Raw genomic sequence first — 21,501 nt, forward strand, 5'->3', positions numbered from 1 at the left:
CCCCGGACTGCGGGCTCCCTCCACCGCCCCGCTCGGCCCCTCCCCGCCGCGGGGGAGGCGGGCACTCTGGTACCGGGAGGGCGGCCTTGGCGAGGGGCGGCAGTCCCGGCCGTGGGCGCGGGGCTGTGCCCGTGGGGCGGGCGACAAAGCCGGGAGGCGGCGAGAAGGGGGTGCAGGAGGACCGGGATCCCACCGCTGGTGCCGCTGCCGGGGCGGCGGAATGACCCCTGCGAGGCTGGCGGGGGTGCGGGCACGGCGGGCGGTGACTCCCAACCCGCAGCACCGGGCAGGCCGGGGTGCTCCTGCCTGCCCAGGGCTCTGCTGCCAGGGCGAGGGAATCGCGGTGAAGTTACTATAAGGAATGACTCAGCCTGGCAGCGCCTCCGTGCTCGCCGGCGGCGGCGGTCGGGCGAGCGCCGGCAGAAGCGTTGTGTGTTTACAAACGTTGTTCTTTCTTTCCCTCGGTTGTTTACTTGTTTCTGCTCCCGAGGAAGCGTGTGTCGTGTGCTGGATTTTCCTGTCGGTTTCTCCTTATTGCTTTCCAGTGGACTTTCAGCCTGTTGTCTTGACCAGTGCTGGCGTTTCTTTCTCACTGGCCCCCAAAGTACTGGCTGCCAGTGATCCAGAAGTAGAAATGCTAATATAAGTGCTGGGAGAATTAAATGAGCTGATCTTTGTAATGCTCATGCTGCTTACTTAACGTCATGTAGAGAGGAAATAAAAAGTCACGTCAGTTCCTGAGATACTCAGAACTAACCCAGAAATGTTAATTTAGACCTCATATGGCCCTAGCTTTTTTCTCTTATGTCATTTGTTTTTTTGTCTGAAGTAATTACATGGTATGTTCTGGCCCTGAGCCATTTCTTGTGGTTTGTATTTTAAGCTTTCACCTTTATTTTTCTATGGGAAAGAATGAGAAGGTTAAACTGTTTGTGTTTTTTTTTTCCTTCTACTCACGTAAATGTGTGTCAGACTTAGTCTGTGCCATTGGCTTTATGGAGGAACTTACACTTCTGAAGGTGTGTGTTTGTAAAAGATGGTAATGTATGAGGTATGGTAAAAGATACCTCAGTAATTTTAGAGAAATAATGAGGATGGAAAAAACTGCTTCTTACAGTTGAAGTTTATATAGCTGAGAAGTACTGTGAGGAATACTAGACACTATAAACAGAATCAGAATTGTAGAATGGTTTGGGTTGGAAGGGACCTTATAGATTATCCAGCTCTAATCCTCCTCCCGTGGGCAGAGAGACGTTTTCCGGTAGACCAGGTTGCTCAAAATCCCATCCAACCTGTCCCTGAACACTTCTAGGGATGGGACATCCACAGCTTCTCTGGACAACTTGTTCTAGCTGTCTCACCACCCTTAGAGTAAGCATTTTCTTCTTAATATCCAATCTAAACCAATCCTCTTTCAGTTTAAAGCCATTGTCCTGTCCAGTACATAGCCTTGTAAAAAGTCCATCTCTGTGGAAATACTTCATAATAATAATGTAAATGTGCACTACTACAGTATATTTAAGTTGTGAACTTGAAGAATGTTTCATATGTAGTACCTTAGGAAGTTTTTAAAAGATGAAGCACATAAAGAAAGGGCCTTACTGTTATCTGGTGCTCTGCTTTTGTGCCAAGAAACAAATATTAACAAGAAAGAAATTAGATATTTAAACATCATTGAGTTTAAAAGGAAGTTCAGGGTATATATTTGTACTTATTGTAAATGCTGTCTGGAGCTCAAAGCGGTTATAGTTTGTTCTGTTGGGAGTAGTAAAGAAAACAAATTGCTGAAGAACACAGGATAAGGGGCCTTAGCTGCACCATTTATAGAGCTAGAAATACAAACAGGATCTTTTGGGATAATGGATTACTGTAAGATAGATCTAACTGTGCTTTGGGAGTATATTATTGTTGTATGCTTTATGCAAGTAGTGGTGCGTTTTGTAGATTGTAAAATAGTGATCTATCTTGTGCTTTATTGTGTTGTTTTAGACTTGTACTCAGCACAGATTTGGGTTAGTAGTCTCTGAGATCATATTCAAGGGGCTGTCTCTCTCCCCATGTCAGGTTACTATATTTATAATTAGAAGTGTATGCAGCAGACTTGCGCTGTGACTGGAGAAGAGGGCAAGGGTTATTTTGAGGTCTTTTGTGGTGTCTCTTTAAAAACGGTGTGTCCCTGCATGTTGGCTGAACACAGCTAAGGTTACATAGTCTTGCAGAAGTTAAGGTGAAAAACTGAATTTCTAAACTGTTAGTACATTTCTTAGAACTTCAGTTATTCTGATTAATTGTGTTGAAGGTATGTTGGGGAAAGGAGAGCAACAGATGTTGATTTGCTCTTTTTGATAAGAGAGTGGCAGTTACAGTAGTTTTCCTGTGTGCTATCCTCCAGGTTATGTTGTCATCAGTGTGTTCTCAAGTCTTTATTTAATTTTAAACTAGCAGTTAGTTTCTGTGGAGGTTCTGGCTCAGAGTGATGAGAGGCTCTTGAGACTTATATTGCACAGGTTGGGTTCATTGGCATGTTGTGGTAAAGTGAAACAAGTTAAAATGAAAAACTAGTGTGTGTACTCAGCTGTCACACGAGCTACTTCAGTTATCTGGATACTACCCAAGCAGTCATGTGTCTCCTGCATATGAAATGTTGCTCAAGAAAGTTGTGCTTCTGATTTTTGGTTCACATCTCAATGACAATATATGAACAGTTTCTGAAGAGGAGGAGGAGAGAAAAAAGTTCATACCTTACTACTTTCAGGGACCTTATTAATAGTTAACATGCTGATGCAAAGTTGTTAATCAGTATTATTGAATAGCAAACAGTTGATTACAAGATGCCAACTTACATAATAATGTATTATACTGCAGAACCTGACTGAATGCACTGATACCAAACAGGCAAAAAAAAAATATTGCTGATATGTAAAATACTGATCTAATTGCAAGAATTACAGAGTGTCTGTTTTCTAGCTGATTTATCAGAGTAATGATTTTGGTATACAAGTTGAAAGATCCTTACATGAATTTTTTGTTGCAAAAAGACTACAGCGTAATTAATGGTGATAAAAATTTGCTAGCAATTATTTTTGTGAGCTAATTAGCATTCCATCATTGTGCAGAAGTCACTTGTCTATTTATGAGTTAATTCATATCACAGATCCACACTTTAATTTTGAGTTCATTTGAAAGAGAAGGTGGAAGACATAGCCGTGTATCAGCTCTTTCTATCCCTATTTGTAGGCAAGGTTGGAAGTGGGTATACTTTGTCTTTTCTAATGGGATTCATGCATAACTAAATTCTTAATAATACGTAGATAGTATCTTAATATCAGTTGTTGGAAGTTGTTGATAGAAATATTAAAAAAGATTGATTGACACAACGTTTTCATTCAAAGTTTGAGATGAGGCTGGTCAAGGGAAACATCAGAGATGTCAGGGCAATTCTTGCTTGTCTTCTGTCCATCTCCAGCTGTGTATTTTTTCTTTTGTTGTTCAGGTTTACAGTCTGTGGTTTCAGCATGGTTCTGAGCTTAAACTACCAGCTCAAGCAGCAGCTCAGTGTAGGTTTTTATGTCCGTCCAAGATGTTGACAGTTTCGTTTGGAAACAGATTTTGCAGCTGGGCCTGCTGTCTTTATCGCATCAAGGTGAAACGATTACTGTGTGCTATATATAAAGCTCTAGTAGTTTGTGCATCTAGAAAATAAGCTGTTTTAGAATCTGGTAGCCTGCTTTCTATGTGAAAAAGCTTAAGTGCTGTATGAATTTCTTTCTGACCTGCACTGATTACCTGTTTATTGAAAGTAAAATGTAAAACTGCTTTGTTGACTAGTTGGGTTCCAGATGTCCTGTGTCTGTCTTGCTGTGTAAGGCCCCAGGTTCAATAAGAAGAATGACGTGCAAGCATTTGAGACAGCTCTGCTTAAGCAATGTTCTAATAAGTCTCTGACTTCAGAACATGCTTTTATTTTTTTCCTTAGGAAAGAGCTCATGTTTGGTTTTTTTTACCTCCTAAGACTTACTTGTGCAACTGTATTTTTTCTTTTTCAGGAAAGTAGGAAAGTTGTGGTGAAATAGTGAGTTCAGTATTTCAATTGCATTGTCTTTTTTTTTTTTTTTGGAGGGATTAGGTGGAACTAGTATCTGTATGATACATTAATCTTCATTATTGTTCTTGAAGATGTGTTTGACAGGCCAATATGCTGCTTTTATTTCAAACAGATTGAAAACAATATGTATTTTAGAGGTAGAAAGCAGTATTGAAGAACTAATTAAAGGGAAAGTTTTACTTGTATCATTAGTTCAAGAAATCATACCACTCTTAGCAAAGCTAAAGTATTAATTCTGTAAGAGTTGCACTTTGCTGAGATCCGATTTCTAAATGTTTGAGGTAGCTCTTTCTAAATGCCCAAATTTTACTTTGTTTTAGTGTTCAGGTTCTCTTTTGTAACTGACTCATCTGCTTTTTTTTTTTTTTTTTTTTTTCCCTCTGGTAGAACATGTTCATTCTCCATTCTGTAAAATATGCTCTTCTGTGTGTTGTAGATATAGCTGCAGTACTTCTTGCTCCATATTGTTTGAATGGTGTTTTTTTTCCTGATATAGCAGAGACTCTTAATGTCAGTGGTTTATCTCAAACTTTATTTTGAGTTTGTTGGTGCCAAGTAGCTGTGCTGGTATGTCAAAAGTGTGGAAATATGACCCTTGTTTATTGTAGTGGTGCTTAGGATAGACAGTTCTTACTGACAAAACGGTACTATTATTCATACAGTTTTCCTTCCATCCTCCAGAGTGTGTATTTTTATTAAATTCAGATGAAGCAGAGATTCTTATATAAGAATATATTGTGTAACTGGACTAGAAGCTCTCTTCTAATACATTGTGCTTATGCTGTATTGCAAATATTCTACTAGTAAACCCAGGATGACTTTTTGCATATTAAAAAATATTCTTCACAACTACTCGTGCTGTCTGCTGATTGAAAGAGACTTGATTCTCACCCAGTGAGCGGTTTAAAAATATGAGTCAAAATTCTCAGTTCTATCTGAATGAAGGGTGGGGGAGGGGTAGTGTGTAAACTTTCCTGTGTGTTTTACGTGAGAGGCTTGGTGGTAAAAGATCTATAAATTTCAAAAAGCAAATGTAATATAACAACAGTTTCACACACACTTTGTGGCTGCATACAACACAACCAGGGTTCAGTAAAGAGGAGTACAGTTTTAATACATCAGCTGCTGTGAGTTGTGTTTTTTGTTGGTTTTCTTGTTTGTTTGGGTTTTTTTGGTGAGGTTGTGTAGTTCTTAAGTTGGTAATATTCCATCAAGGGATTTATTAGTACTGTTTGTTAGGTGTTTTAAACTAGCAAAGATTTATATCCCAGAAAGATAAAGAAGGGCAGATGAAAATTAGGAAACACTTTCTTGAGATAAGAGATATTTCAATATTCTGCAAATACGTCCTGCAGCTTTTCTCATTTCTGAACACATTGCTGTTATCTTCTTTCAGATTGATGCCAGTAGAGATCTGAAGGTGATTTGTAATTACGTGACATCCAACAAGAATCTCAACATGATTTCTGAATATGTATTCCTAGGGAGGCTGGGGATTACACTGGCTCTGCATCTCACTGATAGTCCTGTACTTACCTGTTTCAGATACCACTGAAATAAAAGAGAATGTTGATGAATGGTAGGAAGTTCATAGGTGACATGTGAATTATAAGTAACTTAAAAGCTTTGAGAAACTCCCTCTTTAGATCATGAAAGTTCAAATGCTAAATTTATAAACATCCATATGGATAAGAAAAGTTTGAAACGAGTTTGGAAGTTGCAAGTCATTTGAACAGTTTTCCAAGATGGTGGTGGATCTCCTTATTACTGGAAAACTTTAATGTTATTTAAAAGCATGATTGCGTATTAATAGAAGTTAATTCAGGAAGAACCTGAGATTGTTATGCAGGCAGTCAGACTAAATCACAAGGATTTTTACTTGTCTTACATTTCATTATTTTCAATCTTTTACTTTCTTTCCTATCTGTAGTGCTTTCATTTCTGTGAAATAAATGCCATTTAATCAGTCTTAATTTCTGTGATTTCATCTTTTAAAGTAGGTCTGGCCAGGATTTTTCCCTTTTCTATATAAAAGAGAAAAAAGCGTTATAATGGTATATCTAGATGGGGGAGGACAGGATGAGTGGCCTCTTAGACTGTATTTTGAGAAACTCTGTCCTGAATTGCATCTCTAATAATTGCTCATTTTTAAGTTATCTTAACCTGCTCTTTAAGAAGATGCTGTCTTTTTTTTTTTTTAATCTTTTTTTAATAGATTTCCATTTATAAGCAATCTACTAGTAACTGAGGATGGCATGGCAGTTAGGAGTGTGAGTGGTGGCCTTCTGAAAATTCTCACTTGTCTTCTTCAATGATGGTTCTGATGTTCCATATCCTCGGTATTCATTGGCCTCTTTCCAGCCTTAGTTGAAGTGTATCAGTTTGTGGAGCTGTGTAGTGAACCAGATCAGGGAATCAGTTTGAGCTATCGATATTGTGGGGAAGTAACCCATTTCTAACTTATTACAGCAGAGTACTCCAGTTCGTTCCATAGAAGTATAGACAGTTGCACCACTGAAAGCTGGTGCAGGGAAAGGAGCAGAGGAACTGGCTGAGGAAGGGGATTCATAAACCTAGTTCTCTATCTGTAAGCAGTGTTCATGGTATTGGTTAACCAGAGAGAGCATGTCAGTGGAAGAAGCACTGATGCTGACTTGTCTGTGTTTGGTGCAAGAAAGGAAGGAATTTTTGTTGCCTGTTTCTTGCAGAATTGTTTCTAAACACTGTTTTTTACATGATAATTATTTTAAGGAGTATGAGTCTAGAGGGAAAACCTTCCCACCCGTATGAAGTCAGTCAGTAATTTGAATAAATCCACCTGAAGCTCCACTTACCCAAGAGCACCATTCTTCACCATTCTTTGCAAAGCAAATGGATTAATCTGTGTAATTCAAGGGAGGCTTGTACACTACAAATACCTTTTAAATGGCAAAATTATACATTAAAAAGAGAAAAATCTGACAAAACCTTCAGTTAACTTTGTCAAAAACCAAGGTGCAGACAGCTGTGGAAAGACTTGTTTCCATCAATTAAAAACAAAAAAAAAGAAAGAAAGAAAAAGGATACTACAGGCCGTGGGCTGTTTCCTAGCAATAAGATTGCCAGGAATCCTTGGTTTGTTTTCTGACTTGTAGCTGCTAACTGAGGCACAGAAGTTTAACTTTCTATCATGTAAGAGATGTGGGGTTTTGAAAAATATGGTAAAATCGTGTTTAACTGTTGGAGGAGAAAAACTTTTGTCTGATATGGATTGTGTTTTGGCAGCTCCTCAAATCAGTGAAACCAGCAGTGTAAATAGATGCTAACCATCAGATCTCAAGTTTTATGATTATGTACTTATGGAATCCTGACACAGTGCCTGATAATGTGCTTGTTACCTCATGAATGTGTTTGAAACTCTTGCTTTCCTAAAAGTCACAATTTAAGTTTTGTCTGAACTTGTGCAAAGCTGCATTGTTTTGGGCCATACCAGTTTCAAAGCTACACTTAAACACACCATGTTTTCTTGCTTGCCCAGGTGAGGTTGTTTTTGATCTCCTGCTGCTTCAGTGTTGATGTTGTTGAGGATCTGTAAAGGCATTGCAGCACCTACTTTGCTGAATGAGGAGCTTCCATGCAATTCAGAGTTGCAAGAACAACTCTGAATATGATGGTCACATGTAACTCAAGTATTAAGTTAGTATTATATGAAAGATTCATCTTAAGGAGAGGGGGCAAGAAGCCTCCTATACTATGAAATACTGAATTTACTGACTTTTGAAATTCTACTTTAGTGAGTTGGGAATTAGGAGCTTAGGGATGTTTTCTGGTTCCTCTGCAGAATTGCAGCTTATTTCTTTGTGTTGAGTGGAAAAGACTTGCTTTACTGACCAGCACCTGAGTTTGAGAGCTGCTGACAACACAGTGACTGTTGGAGTTGCTGTAATTAAGTAACCGCCTCTGTGCCTGATGCACATCTCAACACCATATAAATAGAGCTCCAGATGGCACCTTACAGATGTCAGGAGTTGACAGCCTTTCTTTAAGACTACAGTGTGGCTTGAACATGAGGTTTATAGGCTTTGATATAAGGTGGTAATGGGAGATAGGATCTCCACCTGCAGTAACATGTATATCCCTGATTAGATGAGGTCTTCTGGTTAAATTTATTTTGGAGGAGTGAGGGTTGAAATTATTCTCTGCAGTTGGGTCACGAGGAGTTCTACTATTTATTCATCACATAGCTTAGATTTTTTTTTTTTTTTTAATTTTCCTTTTAAGTTTTTGAAATGCCTTTTAAAGCATATTTCCTTTCAGCAGTTGGTTATCCAGAAAAGGGTATGCATTTGCATTGTAGTTTAGAAACAGCCATTTCTGTTGCATAAAGCATTACTAAAGAATGTGTGCCCTCACAATGAGGTCATTCTTTCTATTCTTCTGGTGGTGGTAGTAGTAATCTTCTGCAAAATTAAGATATTTCTGGTAAGATGCATTGGTTACAGTATTAAAGAAAGCTCCTTGAAGTCTGCTTTTAGAGACGATCTTAAAACTAACATGAAGAAAAGTGTTAGTTTCATTAAATTCAGCTTCAATTTCTATTTTCATTTTCCTTTCATACTAGGATTTATGTGCTATAAAATACTTTGCTTGTGGGGTCTGCAAGTTGGAGCAAGAGAGCAATTTTTGAGAAGGGCACCTGAAAAAAAAAAGGGCAAGCAGAAGTAGAAGACAGGTTAATATAAGAAAACAAAATTACTTGTAAGGAACATTCTGCACTGGTCTTGCACCTTTTTCTATTAGTAGAGTTGCCTAAGTTGAAGTGAAACAGGAAATCCTGCTCTAAAAGGAGAGGAGAAAAAGGTGAAATCACAGGAGTTGCAGCATTTCAAAGGGAAAACTTAAGATTTGCTATATGGAAGTGAAGCACAGTTTCATAACATGTTAAATTGCTCCAAAGTTAACTCTCGATCTCCAGAGGTAATAAAGGTATACGCCCCTTTAGGGGAGATGTTATCCAAGAAGATATTTAGTGAATGAGAAATAGAACTTGAGTCTTTTTAAGCATGTGACAGACTTGTCAGCCTTTGCCTCAGATGAATTACCCTTTTGACAGGCAGAAATTTTGTGGTGGTGTCTCGTGAGACTCCTGACCCTTGTAATTGAGGGTGACACTTATGATTCATATTGTAGACACTCTGTTACCTATAGTGTAGCATCAGCTGGTCTGCAGTAAGAGAAGAGAAACTTCTTTATTAGCATTGTACTGATAATGATCCTACAGAGTTATGTGAATGTCTAATAGCAATGTGGAGTTGCAGGCACTGAGTGAACAGGGAGAGTCTTGCCTTGATTAGGTAGTTCTGTCTGCTCTCAGATTAGAGCCCCTTCCAACCTGGAGATATACGTAAGGGGGAAAGAGTTTGGACCTTTTGGTTCTATCTGACCTGGGAGATGAAGCATTGATACGTATGACACTTAATGTGTAGATGTGCAGCAGTACTTCTCTGGGGAGGAAGAGCAAGGTGCCTTATATGGCAGGTGTGTTGCTGTTGTAACTGGGTTTAAAGGAAAGCCTCAACTTTGGCATTGTTCAGTTTAAATTCTTTGGAGTTAAAGCAAAATTGTCAGTATCTTCATTTGCTGAAGTTTAGTTTGCAATCCAGTTTAAAAAGGAAGTATGGGAAATGAGATGTCAAAAACATGTGTGTTAACTTGAGTAAGATAATATGGAGGAAACATAGTGACTTTAAAGTGAAGTTGATTAATGTCCCTTTAAACCCAAACAACATAAATGTTGATTTCAATCTTTGTTCTCCCCTGACTGCTGTGTTTCAGTGTTTGAGTTTGTAAAGCTGAAAAGAATTGTACCATGAAACAACGGAACAGTCAGCATTAGGTAATGGAGCAGGGATTCTGCACTTAAGGGCAGAAATGAGTGGTTAATGTAGCCATAGGATTATCTGTGGAGTTTTGTGAAACCTATGATGCCTGTACTGTAATGACATAAAGGAAGGGTCTGTAAACAGATCTTCATTTTCTTTTAAAAATGTAACAATGAGCATTTTCTGAACTAAATAAAATACATCTCAGTAGTTGTAAAGAACATGTGTTGGAAGTATTGATTGACACAGACTACAAAAGTAGTCAGTTGTTGAAGAGTTTATGTTGTATAGGAAAAGATTGCAGGAATTGCATTGCAATGTAAATACAACGCAGAGCAGTGAAATAAATGTCACAACCAACATAATGTATTCATTGCTGGTTTTGGTGTTTTGTTAGCTAATGTAACAAAATATGTGTATTCTGAATTAATTACAGAAGCTTTTTCTACTTTAAACTATTCTTACTTACATGCCATCTCGTTCTTTGTCTTAAATATATTTATATCTATCATATTCTGTCTGCTCTGGCAGCTGTTACAGAAATTTCAAATGTTCAACTTTTTTTTAATGATGTTACTGATAATTTGTGGCAGCTCCTTGTACAAACTTCCATCCCATAACTTGAAGCATCTAGTTTATAGGATAGTGTGGATCTAACGCTGCAAGTCACACAGTTTAAAAAAATAATCTGGGTGGATTAGTCATTTGTGGTTTTGTCTGATTACATAGCTCTGTCTTTGCTAGCTGTAAAATTTTGTAATTGTTCAACCTCTGTTAAAATAAATTAAAATAGTTTCAGCACTATAACACTAAAAAACTTGAAACTTTTAATGCTATATAACAGTTTAGTGTTAAAAAAAGGTTTAACAAAGCCTGAAATTCTCCTAATGGCCTGTTGTGCTAATACAAAAATAATAATAAAATGTTTATGGATATGTTCTGTTGAAGCTTGATGGTATGACTTTCACATCAAGCTTATTTTAAGAACTTATATTACTGCTGAATAGTAATATTCTGGAATATTGGGAACAAACTTAAAGGCTAATTTGTGATATGTAGCTGACCTTGCTTGCTTGTCTGCAGTAACCTGACCTTTGAAGGAGAAGAAACTTAGACCACTGTGATGACTTTCATACATCCTCCCCTATAACTAATCTTGGACTCTGTTCAGAGTCAGACAGATGTTGTCCAGACATGCAAGACTAGGGAGAGCTCTCGAAATTCATTTTCTTCCAGTGTTGCAAAAACAGGCAGCTGGAGAGAGGCACTTGACATAGTTCCTGCTGAGGGAAGGGAGTGCTGCAGCCTGTCCTTGTTGGACATCAGTGAATCTGCAGGAGAGGCTGCTGTTAAAGGCACGTATTTTCTGAAACCTTTCTTTACACAATTCCTTTCTTCCTGGAAGCGTTCACTGAAATTTGTGACAACCTTGGGAGTGGGTGACTTCTGTGTAATTCTGTGAATTGAACTTCCCCCCCCCCCCCTTTTTGTTTTGTTTTGTTTGTTTGTTTTAAGGAGTAATCTAATACAAATTTGTCCTACCTGTGTTAGTGTAGTTCTTTTTCCCCTGGGATTGTTTGCTAAAATGTTGGGTGGAAGAAATACTACTTGTTTTTGTCTCCTTAATGGTTGCAAAGGAATCACAAGAGTAGAGATTACTGTGTTGTGATCCTGGTTTGTGGCATAAGTGTTTCAGTAGTTTCATGTTAATGTGCATTACTTTGATCTGAAACAAATAGTCATAAATTCATTTTGCTCAACTGATTACTGATAGCTAAACTGGAGGAAGACACTTCAATTACTGTTTTTCCAGTGGTAGTACTTCAACACATTACTTATTTCCCTTTTATTGTACCTTTGCTTCTGACAAAATGATGTTTGCATTTTTCATAGGAGTAAAGAGGGAGTGGACAGGAGGGAGGAAGATAATTTCTCTGTTCTGTGCCTGTAAAATAATTTTTTTCTTTATCGTAAGGTTTTCAAATTTGGACAAAGTGTTTTTGATTTAACGTTGGTAGCACGAGTTGTATAAAATGGTTTACACCTTCTAAAGGTTTTCAGGCTTCAGCAAGCCTATTTTTAGTAATGGATTATCACCCTTTATAGTGCCTGATCATCTTCTCAGAAAGCTTGCTGGGGCATTAACATGATAGAAATAATGTTTGTTTGCAGTTTGGAGTTTGATTGTGCACTTGCTTTGCTGCCCTGAGCCCAACCTCTCATCAACACATTCCTTGCCAAGGGCTCCTTCTCCTTTGGCACTGCTACTTAACTGAAAACAGTTAAAATGAACTAGAGTAGCCTAAAAAGATCACCTTTGTTTATCTGGCTCATTTTGATTGTTGTAGTTTCCACTGTAGTTTAAAAAGCAGCTGGGAATGGTTAACATCTTCACTTTGATTTATTCTAATTTTATTTTTTTAATAAATAATCTAACACATGTTTTGAAAGTAGGCAAGTGGCTTAGCATAATAGGTTACCTTGTTTCAGGTGAGGAAGGTGACACTGATTCCTGAAGGAGTCTGTTGGAGATAATTGTTCATTCAGCATCAGTAGCACGTATAGCTTTGGGTGCTGGATTTTCTTAGATAAATTGCACGTGTTATGACTTTTGCTATTGCTCTCAGCATCACCGTATCAGCATTCTGGAACAGTTCCGAACAATTATTTCAGTTAATGGAAATGCAAGCAGTTCTTTTTAAATGAACTAAAATCTCTCCTTGTAAATTCTCAAAAGTATCGTTAACAGTTACTTTGAACAAAACTCATGGGCAAAAGTGTTCAGGTGTGTAGCAGTTTTGGGCAGACTTGTAACTGGATAGCGTTATTAATTTTTAAAAAAAAACCAAAGAAACAACAAAACACTACTACATAATTATTCTTCTGGCATTGACATACACTGATTTCTGGCTTAGGTGCAATTATCACCATAAAATCCTGGCATTTTAATAGTACCTGTAATTGCATTTTGTATTTCTTTCTTTGCAGATCTTCTCTGGCTTTGAACAGCCATGCTACTCTGTTGCCAAAAATCAAGTAAAGCGAATGTGTGCGGTTACTCTCCTCTTGAATTTGAAGAAGGTGGTAACTTTGTATAGTGCCTGAAGGTAATTCTTTCTTTGCTTGAAGTTAAAAAGTTGGAGATTGCTGATGCATGGCAGATGCTGTCATAAATATTCTTGATCTTGATAATGTTTCTTCTTTCTGTGCTAGTTGGGTTTAGCATTATGTTATGGAGGGGTAAATGATTAAAATTTCACTTTGTGTATGAGATGAGCACATTCTCTCATATTTCACTTGAGCCTGGAAAGTAATGTTTATATGAAAACTGGGTAGTATACAAACCTTTTACTTACGTAGATTGAAAAGAACTTATTTTTTTTTTCTGTATGCTCCATGCTGCTTGCTTGAAACATTGTATTATTTAATGCTTGTTTCTAATTCTATGTGGATCACAGCCACAAATACATTCTTTGTGAAAGGATTTTGAAAACCTAGTCCAAAAAAATTAGTAATAAATAAATAATCATTAGCTTGTTCTTGGTGTTCAACAGTTTTTACCTATCTAATAACTTGGTTTATAGAATATATTAATTTCCCAATACAAAATGGAACTGGTGACACTTAGTGCAGCAGAGTTCAAGTGTAAGGACAACAAAACTCTGTTCAGATCAAATTTTTCAACTGAGGCTTTTTTACTTGATATGGTTCTGTTTCTGAAACCTTGCTGTGAAAACACATGTTTTAACTAGTTTATGTATTATAATTAATGCTGAGAAGTGTGTGGAAAGCCACTCTCTTGTAAGAAAGCTCTTTTGACTTTCTGAAATAATTATTCTGGTAAAACCTCTCCCCCCCTCCTCATTTTAATGGCATATTTGTTTTTTTTTTCTGTGGTCTGTCAATTTTTCTATGTGTAGGCAAAGAGATAAATGCAAATTCAGACAAATTTTAGAGTAATACAATTAGCTGTGTAGATCTTGTATATGTGTTCAGAGAAAGAGGGGCCACTTATATTACCTGTGTAGTAATTTAATCGAAAAGTCTTTTTTAAAGTGATATAAAATTAGTGGCTAAAAGTTTTACAGCTCAACTTTTTGTAACTCCTTCGACATAACAAAAAAAAATTCGGGTTGTTAGTGACTGCAGTGTTACTCTGCAGCAGCTTTGTCAGTGTCAGTGTGGCAGAAGTTACTCAAACTTCTTAGCTCCTGTGGAGGAGAAGAATAAAAAGGCTTAGAAGTAAGATGTATTTCAGTGATAAAAATCTCAGATCTCAATGTTTTGTGAAGCAGGTCAAGGTTTTTTGTCAGTCAGTTACACTGCACAAACCTGTGCATATGGTTACTCCTCCAGGTGCTTGTGAGGCACGGGACTGAAAATGCATCCTGTGTGTTGGACTGCACATTCTTTCTTATACACTCCATATTTACCATTGGTGACAAAGATTTAACTAATGCTGATAACAGAGAAAAATACTTTTTAAAATTATTACTTACTGTGGAGAAATACAAATAGGAAATCTGTTGTTTGGTTGGTTTTTTTGTTTGGTTGTTTTTTTTTTATTGGTTTGTTTGTTTGTTACCAATGCTTCAATATGTCTAAATGAAGAAGGTATGGATAGGGATCTTAGTGAGCAGATAGACTTTGTGGCTGTAAGTTGAGGAAAATAGGTAGCATAGGTCATGCTGCTGTTTGTAAAATCTAGAAAGGATGTCTGGAAATAACTGTATCAAGGGCTTTAAGAATATATTTAATAATTGAGACAACCCAGATAATGATCTGGGATGGTGACCTCTGCAACTGGAAGTCATGTTTTTGAATTTTTTTTTTTTTTTTTTTTTATTTTATTTTTTTTTGTTGTTGTTCTCAGTATATATTACCATGTGTTCTTCTAACCATCTGCATGTGCAGAGAGTTACCTTGTCTGTGTTTCTGGTCAGAGGAGCTAAATCTCTATCTTTAGAAATGGATAAAGACCTGTGGAATGTGAGGAATGATATATTCACATACTGTTTATCTAAAAGTATTTTTTCAAAAGCATGTGCATGTCTTTTTCATAACTCATGTAAAACTAACACTTGAAATTTTTGTTTCAGTTTCTAAATGATTTTATCAGTGGAAGTTATAAACTTCAGAGACCTAAAGAAATCATCATGAAGCTATATGTATTTTTGGTCAACACTGGAACTACCCTTACGTTTGATACTGAACTTGCTGTACAAAAGTAAGAGAGTAAATTAATTGTATATTGCTTGTTTTTTTAAATTTAAAAGTGTATATAGTTGTTACATACTAGATTCGTGACAGATGATACTCAGTTATATTTTTTAGTATGTTGATATAGTTTTCTCACAGATGTTCATGTATTTGAGTGGATTTGGGTTTGTGGGTTTTCTTCATTCTTTTGTGATTAGCATTTTAAATGCCTTGCCAGATGATTGTGTGTATTTGAGATCCCATGAAAGAGCAGAGAGGTTACTGACTTTCTGGGACAGTGACAGAGGCTGACCTAGTCTTAGCTGAGTCTGGTGGTATATTTGGTGCTTTTTGGAAAGAAGTGTCAGAATGACTTCTGATCTTTTGTGCCCTTTTATTGAATGGTATTTTATTTAGGATTCCTCAGTAAGAGTTTTCGTTTTTCACTGACTAGCATCACAGAAGAAGTTCTGGAGGTTGTTCTTTTTCTTCTGTTACTGTGCTTATCCTGAAGAAAATGTGTGCTCTTTAATGTTTTTAGATTAGATACTAAAGAATTGGCATGAAGGGTTCTGTGTCTAGATGGGTAAAAGTGGGTTCTGTCCTGTGTTGTAAGGCTCCAAAATGTTTTACATCATCTTGTATGTAAAACTTGAACTGCTGAATGCCCAATTGCACCAGTAATGCAGAGGCTGTCTTGTTTTAGCTGACAGCATATTAGCTGGATATCCAGAATGCAACGTGTTACAACACTTCCAAAACTTAGAAATATGTCATTGTGCAGAATAAGAAGTAGTGATTCTAAAGAATTTTTAAATCTTCTGCTTTGACACTGACAAGTGTAAAATTAGACACCAATATGCTGATAGTGTCATCTTCTGTTCCCATTTCTTCCAGTGTGGCTGATCTGAAACATGCAATTCAAACGAAGTATAAGATTGCCATTCAGCACCAAGTGCTGGTTGTCAATGGAGGAGAGTGCATGGCACCAGACAGAAGAGTGTGTAGTTACAGTGCTGGAACAGTAAGTGCATACTGCATTCTTAGTCTAAACTGTCATTTATAGGGGAAGAAAAAGATGGTTTACTGAGGACTTTTTAAGTATTTTTCCACAGTGTGCTCTTTGCTGGATTTCTTTGATTTGAGGAACAGGTGGTTATCTATTTAGCTTATAGATTTTAACTTGTTCTTAAGATGTGTTACCCACACAATGGAATAATTGGTGATTAAAGAGTATGTTGCCTTTGCTCAGTGTTTGATTTAACTTTCTTTTTTGACTGTAGGACACCAATCCAATTTTTTTATTCAACAAAGAAATGATCTTGTGTGAACGTCCACCAGCTATCCCCAAAACCACGTTTTCAGCAGAGAATGAGATGGAATTGAAAGTAGAAGAATCTCTTATGATGCCTGCAGTGTTTCATACGGTAGCATCACGAACACAACTTGCTGTGGTAAGTAGATTCTTACTGTATTTGCACACCAAAGGAAGATATGTCAGAGGGGAAACTTGCTGTAAAATATGAAATAGTTTGTTCAAAAGGAAGTAAGAATGGCATGCTAGTGATGATGTATTCTTCAGAGCCTTTGTCACAAAGTATTTCAAGGTAAGTGTTGAAATGTGCTTGCTTCTTTAGCATGTTCAGAGCTTCTTTCAAAAGCATAATGTGAGACACCTTTATGGATGTATATGTTTACACTATTTGTAAAATAAAAGCAATCTGGATGCTTGGGACCTATGCTTTAATGCACTGCCTTGTTTTCAGTGTCCTCTGTCTGCCTCAACCTGAAATCAGGAACTTTGGAAATGTTGTTAACCCAAGTAGAAAATTAGCAGTATAATTTTTAAAAGCACTTTGCCAAGCTTCTGTTTCATCTTATGTGTCTTAAACACCTGGTGAGGAATTAATAAAACTAAGCTTCCTTTTCCTAAAATTCAGGTTGTTTGTTATTGAGTACTGGCTTTTGCTTGTCTGTATTTACTTGCAAACTAGTCAGAATCCCAATTTGATTACTTCTGTGTTATTTTAGTAGAGAGAACTCATTCCCTGCAGCGTGGTCAGTAAGATACCAAGTGTGCATGCAGTAGGAGCAGCTGTGTGTTCAAAAAACTGACACAATGCCTTCAGTAGATGGGCTGATTGTGTTTCTTCATGTTAGGGACTGACCTCATTTCTTTTCAAATTTTACATTTAAATGTATTAAATGTTTTTAATATCTCTAAAGGTTATTTAAGGTTCCAATGGCTGGGAGTTGGAGAATGGTTATATGTTGCACTTTGCTCAAAATGAATAGTGATGTATGTTTTGTCTTGGTAATAAAATTTCTTAATTTCAGTGACAACTTTATTGCAGTCCAAAAGAATATTTAGCACTTGAAGTGGCTGGATTTTAATACTGTACAGCTGAATTCAGCGAAAAGTGTTAAGTCTTGCATATAGTACAGGGATTTTGTTTTTTCCCTTGGCATCCTGACCTGTTGGAAGGTGGAATTTTGCCTGAATAATTGACCTTGCAATACTGTCTGATTTAAGGCAAGGATTGAGTTCAGTAGACTCTCTTCTCCCACCTGTTGACATTTACTGCTGACTTTGTAAATAGGGCCTTGAGTTACTGGGTATCTGTGAATCATGACTGTCATACAGGAAAGAGTGGATATCAATGTGAATTCAGCTAAGGAGTGGGAGGTTTTCAATTGTGCTCCTTGAAGAGTGTGAGCTTTCTGGGTTTTAGCAGCTGAAACTGAAAGTGCTTTAAAACCTTTTTTTTTGTGAGGTGCTAAGAGGAGGTTATAAAATAAGCAAGACTGGTAGCTGCTAAATACTTAACACTGATTTGAAATGAAAAGAGGACTGTAGTAAGTAGTATGGTCTTTATGTTTTGTTTAGGGTAATGGAAGTGAAAGGTGCTGGTATTCAGTCTCACATTTCTCGTGGTTGATATTTTACCTTCTCTGTCCCATTCCCTATTTTCTGATCTTAAAAGTTCTTAATATTGCTTTCAGTTTGATAAAGTTGCTCTACAATGACAGAATATACTTAATTCCTCTGGAGTAAGCTTTTTTTGTTCCAGGGGTTTTATTCCTAGACTTGAAAAAAAATTGTTGGTGCTACCTAATCTTCCCTCTTGATACTGAAGGTTGCATTAATCTGCAGAGTATAAGAGTTTACTGCAGTGTTTGTGCTTTCAAATATGCTATTTAAATCTTTACTTGCTCATTCTGTTGGTAGGCCTATAATACTTATATTTAGCTACAGACTGGAAAGTTTATCTGGCGAGAGTGATCTTGAGTTGATTTGTAAGAAAATAAATCCTTCTGTACTCAATTAGTATTATTGAAGGGTGGAGTGGAGGGGAGGAATTTAGTATTAATGGTCTTTAAACTTGAATCTAGGTAGAATGGAGGTTTTATTTTTAGCCTGCAGATTTACCTTTGGGAAGATTATTATTTGTTCCCCACTTCTACCAGTTCTTCCCTGCTTGTAAAAGGGCTACAGTGATAGAAGACTTTTTTTTTTTTTTTGGTGAAAAATGTGGAAATTAATTTAAAGACTAAATAGGTAGTAATATTCATAAATCTGACATACCTTTACACCCACAGTTAATTTTGTCCTACATGTTAAATCTTTTAAAGCCATAGGAGGTGTGTTAGGCTGTGAAAATGAATTGGGTACTTCTCTGGGGTGTCAGGGGAATGACAAAACTGTCATGTGTGGTGGAAGATTAGTAAATAGTCTGTTGTGATTTCAGATGTACCGAGGTGTGAAAACTGTATAAAGAAGTATTGTGGTATTGTATTGAAGTAGTTATTCATGATGCCTGCTTGAAGCGTATTGAGCAGTAATTCAGAAGAAACTGAGGGAGGACTGGGAATGTGGTTAGAGCATTAATCTTCTTCAACCTTCACCATAAGCCTCTTGCTTGGGAGCAAGAAGGAACATGGGATATTAATCCTTCTCAAAATCAGTTAAGATCTACCAACAGCTAGAAAGACTCTGCACCTGTGTAGTTGTGGGATTGATGCATCCCAAACCACAGAGATTACTGTATGGGAGACTTCCTGCAAAATAGATAGGAAAAATCTACCATATAATGGTCCAAGCTTTGTCTTTTTATTAATTTTAGAGAAACAGTAACCTGCTTTACCAGAAAAGCAGAATGGCAGTACTTGATGATGGAGAGTTTTTTGCCTGTTGTAATTATTTAGGACATGCTAATTAATTAAATTTGATAATTAATATTTACTTCTAATGTATGTGCTAATACATGATGATGATGTTTGGGAATAGGAAAATAAGAGTTGCAGTCTAGATTATTGCTCATGATAAAGTCTTACCTATTCTTGTCAACAATAAGAAACAGTGATGTGTAACTATGTAAAAGTAGGGGAGAATATTTGATAGCTACTGGTTTCTATTTAATCTGCTATCTGTTCTACCCAGAGGATCTGTGATATGACTCTTAATGTAGCTCTGCACTGTCCTTTAACAAGTATTTTTATTAATCCATGCCTTTATGGCCTTTCCATCATTTTTTCTATGTCTAAAACTGGCCATTATTGACTTAAATTATACTTTGACTTTCTGCATTTTTCTCTGCAATATCCATTGTTACTCTTCAATTATAACCAAAAGTCATCTTAGTTCACAGTGGAGGTCCTGCATTCTTACAGCCTTTTGCATACACATTTATAGATAACTATATGTAAGAGCAGCTATTTTTTACCCCCCAGTTGAAACTAATTTCATTAACTTAGATGTAGCCTTTTTTTAGATTTCGTAACTCCTAACCAAAAATTATTCCTGGGGGAAACTTATTACCTCGTGTTTGGTTTTCCATGGTACTGTTAGATCAAGATATATCAATTTTCTGTGTGTTTTCATGATTTTAACATCTGTTACAGATTTTGTTAAGTTCCTGTTCACTACCTGTGATCTCATTATGTAGAATTCACAGTATAAAGATTAGGTAGCTTTAAAGAAGCTAATTCTGCTATCTGAACCTGTTCCTTTACCATTTAAATTGAAAATCTTGACATAGGATTTGTCCTACATGAGGTGATGTCTTTGTTTATAATGTTTTGTTTTTTAAATCTCAGTTAAAGCAACTTTCTAAGCCTATTAGTATTTTATGTCTCAGTGTTCTGGTTTCTCTTGGACTAACTTACCTTTGAGGTATCTGTTCCTACGGGGTTCCAGCTTGCCTATTTACAAGGCTCTGGTTTCCCACCTCTTTTCCAGTTCAGCAGTTCTGGCCTTGAGCTACAGTATGTGGACAATGAGGTGCACACAGTGTTTGCAGAAAGTTACATACACACCAGCTTGGGAGAAGACAAGCTGTTCTCTACATAGCGTGTTGTGCAATAAGCTGTGTTGTGTCAATCTTGTCTAATCTTGTGGTCTTTTAACACTACTGCTTAAAATAATTTCTGGTAGCTTAGCTTTTAAGAAAGGATTATTTTTTTTTTTTTCCTTTAGTGATCTAACTGAAGTCCCTTTGTTATTTTTCCCACAAGGATATTGAAAACTTGGACTTTTTGTTAGTGGATATGTTTCACATTTCATGTGATGCTGTTGCTGTCATGATTACTGTCAATTCCTGTCGGTTTTATTTTGAGAAGTGGAAATGAGGATGAGAAACTGTGTGGTCATTTCATTTGGTTGCCTAAAACCATGACTGTAGTCATAGTACCTACATCATTCTTGGTTTAGTTTCAACCACTTCATAATATTTAAGCCAAGAAGTGTAGTCATGCTTCCTGAAGGCTGTGTATCTATTTAAAGAAATGCTCTTTCTCTTCTACTGGAAAGCTGCTTTGAGACTCTTTGGAAAAGAGTTACTTTAAAATGTCCATGTTCCATAAGGTATTGTAGTGTTTGTAACAGTTGTGTGACCAAAGTAATTTTTTGGCTAAATTACTAGTCTAATATTGTCAGACGCAATTGTAGCTCCTCCGGAGAAGACCAGATTTCGTTGTAGCTTGGATTAGTGATCAGTCTCAATCTTTTAAAGTAGTTGAGAAGGGTGAGTTAAAATGGAATAGGTTTTAGTTTATCCTAAGGGATAATGAGAGATCTACACTAAGGTAGATCTTTCCAAATGCTACTCTACCATTTGTTTTTGTTAACCTTTGTAACCAGAACTTTAGATCACATTTTTAAAAAATTCACCAGAAAAAGAGTTGGGTGACTTCAAACCAAAGTAGTAGAAGTTAACACTTACCTTGTACCATGGTTTGATTCCCTGACTGTGGTGGTTCTCAGTATGTTTTTCAGTGGTAGATTCTATCATCTGACTTCTCCAAGCCTGCTTATAATGTCAGAGTGAAGAACTAGTG

The 21,501-nt window shown here is 36.9% G+C and overlaps 1 protein-coding gene across 2 annotated transcripts in view; it reads left to right on the forward strand.

Moving 5' to 3' along the window:
• The window catches only part of RB1CC1 (RB1 inducible coiled-coil 1), a 69,534-nt gene that overhangs the window by 141 nt on the left and 47,892 nt on the right, over nt 1-21,501 (forward strand). For both annotated transcript variants that reach the window (XM_050328265.1, XM_050328273.1), the window contains exons 2-5: nt 12,955-13,073; nt 15,066-15,193; nt 16,063-16,189; nt 16,449-16,619. In XM_050328265.1, the coding sequence (XP_050184222.1) occupies nt 15,123-15,193; nt 16,063-16,189; nt 16,449-16,619 (369 nt within the window). In that variant the 5' untranslated portion in view covers nt 12,955-13,073; nt 15,066-15,122. The remainder of the gene's footprint in view (nt 1-12,954; nt 13,074-15,065; nt 15,194-16,062; nt 16,190-16,448; nt 16,620-21,501) is intronic.

This window comes from Myiozetetes cayanensis, unplaced genomic scaffold (assembly GCF_022539395.1).
Source record: "Myiozetetes cayanensis isolate MyiCay16 unplaced genomic scaffold, myiCay2020 scf1, whole genome shotgun sequence".
NCBI classification, from domain to species: Eukaryota; Metazoa; Chordata; class Aves; order Passeriformes; family Tyrannidae; genus Myiozetetes; species Myiozetetes cayanensis.